Here is a 2,598-nt window from a genome sequence, read left to right as displayed (position 1 = left end):
TTTGGCATTTAAAAGTTGTTTTTATTTGGGTTAGTATTGAGTCAGGAAAGAGTTTTGTATTTAGTTTGCCAACAACTTTTATAAAAATTGATTAAAATAAAAATTACTGCTAAACTTTTAAGACAATTTTGAAGGTTAAGCCGCAGGTAAATATTGATAGCCAGCCAAAGTCAACAACATCTGTGCTAAGATATTGGATAATTTTAGACATTGGTAAGCATTGCCAGCTGCATTAAATGAAATAAAATCAATAAAGCGCATCCCAATTTCGAATTACTGTTTTCCTTATAAAAAAAGAACAACAATAAAAATTCGAGTTTTTCGAATAGGTTATTTACCAATATTCGCTGATAAAGTAATGTTTTTTAAATATTTCAACGGATAGGATAACAAAGAATTTATAGAAAGAACAAAATTACAATAGCTTTTAAAGCACAAGTAAAGTAGACAGCTATTTAGCGTAATTGCTGCCGGTTAAAACCAGTTAAGCCAAAAATATATATACGCATCTCATTTGTTTAACCATTTTATATATTTATTTAGAAACACACATCCCTAATCTTAGCTTTACAGAACAAGTTGCAACAGTTTGGATGCTTGTGTGTATTAATATTGATATCCAGACACTCCTGATGACTGCGATTGGGCAGTCTGAAAACAGCTGCAGAAAAATGTGATTGCAAATGAAATATATCATTTTCATAAAGTATGAAAACTTACGTAGCTTGCTCTTTCTGTTGCGAAACTCGTTGATGTTGTCGATCTCGGCCTTACAGCTGAGGACCCAATTGCAGGGCTTGTCCCACTCGGAGCAGGTGAAATCGCAGACGCACTGGTACTCTGGCTTTCCCTTGCACAGAGAATTCGAGTTAGTGACCACCGGGCAGAGTTTGTTGGAACAGCCAACAACCAAGTCGGAGGCAACGAAGAGGAGCAGCAGGCTCAGCAGAATATTGGCAGCCATTTCGAACACTTCTCAGATGGAGTAGTGGTACAAATACCCACCCTTTTATAGTCTTCCCAGGGATAAAACTGGCCTATTTTTAATTAAACGCGTTTAGCAATTGTGTAAATATAAGAGAATTTCTGGGTATAAAAGCAGGCTGTTTTGGTGGCAATATTTCAGTGCCCTTTAATTTAACATGGCTGCCACACGAGCTCTGCTAATATTCCAACTGGTTGCTTGTTTAATCCTCTCGACGTGGGGATGCCAAGAAAAGTCCTGCCAGCCATTTACGGGCTGGAACAACTGCTTCGACAACGGCATCAAGGAGCCAAAATTGCCGCCCCGCGATAATACATGCTGCGGACCCCATTGCGTCTACACGGGTCCGAATCCTCCAAGTTCTGGTCCCTGCGATTGCAACCCAAGAACGCGTTGTTTGCTGGACACCCATTGTACCGCCCTTATGCCTTTCACATTTGTCAATATGTCCGATTGTGACCTGAACAAGGCAAATGAAGCCAGGCTAAAAAAAGGCTTTGCCCGTGAGTTATTATTAAGTTTAAAAAATTTAAAGGCATCCTCATTATAACACTGTTTTTAACAATATCCACAGGTCTGCTTTCTTTCCCCTGGACTGAGAAAGTTTGCCTGGGCATGAACAAAAAGTGCGGCATCAATTGTTGTTGCCGTGAGAATTGTCCAACACTGTTTTGTAAATTTTAATATAACCAATAAATGCTGATTTTTTATGTCTTACTGTTTAAACATTAATCGAGCTTGCTTATCATTTCAAAATGAAATGACAAAACTGTTATTTTTTGGCGCTTCTTTTTTAAAATAGAGTTGCAAAATGCCAGCATTTCCAGCCTCTGTGCGTTGAATCTTTGTCTGGCTTTCCAATCGGCACTAGTTGCCACATTGACCAGCAAATTCAACAAGCAGTCGTGGCCGAGCGGTTAAGGCGTCTGACTAGAAATCAGATTCCCTCTGGGAGCGTAGGTTCGAATCCTACCGACTGCGAACGAGTTTCTAACTTTTTTTACCAACGAAATATTTTGCAAATATATTTAGACTGCACATCTGTTATATTTACCGTAGCTTTATTTTTTCTGAAACCGATTTATTACAAACATAAGATAAATTCCAGAATAATAAATAAATTCTTACGGTTTTATATTCCCTTATATATGTACATATACTATTTTTTTTGTGGTTTATGTGCTGCAACACCCGTAAGTGCGGTGGATTTATTTTATTTGTTTACAACTCACAATATTTTATTCGTTCCTTAAGTACTCTAAGCACCCTGTGCGCGTTACATTGTGCTGTTAAGCGCACGAACATATGTTGTGTCCTGGAATTGTTATCTTTGCTTCCTTAAAATTATAAAAATGCGGTAAATATTACAGATGTGCAGTCTAAATATATTTGCAAAATATTTCGTTGGTAAAAAAAGTTAGAAACTCGTTCGCAGTCGGTAGGATTCGAACCTACGCTCCCAGAGGGAATCTGATTTCTAGTCAGACGCCTTAACCGCTCGGCCACGACTGCTTATGACAAGGTTGGTGTCAATACCACACATACATTACATGTAGAGAATTTGTAAAGTAAGGCCCGATAACAGCTAAAACCGAATTTAGTGCGACCGTTCA

At 38.2% G+C, this 2,598-nt stretch overlaps 2 protein-coding genes and 2 non-coding genes across 4 annotated transcripts; 2 read left to right on the top strand and 2 right to left on the bottom strand.

Annotated features, from left to right (window-relative positions):
* Window positions 1-484: 484 nt before the first annotated feature.
* Window positions 485-1,000, bottom strand: LOC128263192 (uncharacterized). Its single transcript, XM_052997958.1, has 2 exons — window positions 721-1,000; window positions 485-661 (listed from the first exon to the last, which is right to left on the bottom strand). Exons 1-2 carry the CDS (start codon window positions 962-964, stop codon window positions 540-542), a joined length of 366 nt encoding a protein of 121 aa, XP_052853918.1. The 5' UTR covers window positions 965-1,000; the 3' UTR covers window positions 485-539.
* A 115-nt stretch (window positions 1,001-1,115) lies between these two features.
* LOC128263190 (uncharacterized) lies at window positions 1,116-1,695 on the top strand. Its single transcript, XM_052997956.1, has 2 exons — window positions 1,116-1,488; window positions 1,560-1,695. The coding sequence occupies exons 1-2, from the start codon at window positions 1,143-1,145 to the stop codon at window positions 1,667-1,669; spliced, it is 456 nt and encodes a 151-aa protein (XP_052853916.1). The 5' UTR covers window positions 1,116-1,142; the 3' UTR covers window positions 1,670-1,695.
* Window positions 1,696-1,884: 189 nt separating this feature from the next.
* Window positions 1,885-1,966, top strand: Trnas-aga (transfer RNA serine (anticodon AGA)). The gene has a single exon. It is a non-coding gene; the product is annotated as a tRNA-Ser (tRNA).
* Window positions 1,967-2,415: 449 nt separating this feature from the next.
* Window positions 2,416-2,497, bottom strand: Trnas-aga (transfer RNA serine (anticodon AGA)). The gene has a single exon. It is a non-coding gene; the product is annotated as a tRNA-Ser (tRNA).
* Window positions 2,498-2,598: the final 101 nt, after the last annotated feature.

Source organism: Drosophila gunungcola, unplaced genomic scaffold (genome assembly GCF_025200985.1).
Source record: "Drosophila gunungcola strain Sukarami unplaced genomic scaffold, Dgunungcola_SK_2 000001F, whole genome shotgun sequence".
Taxonomy (NCBI): domain Eukaryota; kingdom Metazoa; phylum Arthropoda; class Insecta; order Diptera; family Drosophilidae; genus Drosophila; species Drosophila gunungcola.
This window is presented reverse-complemented; position numbering and strand designations above follow the sequence as displayed.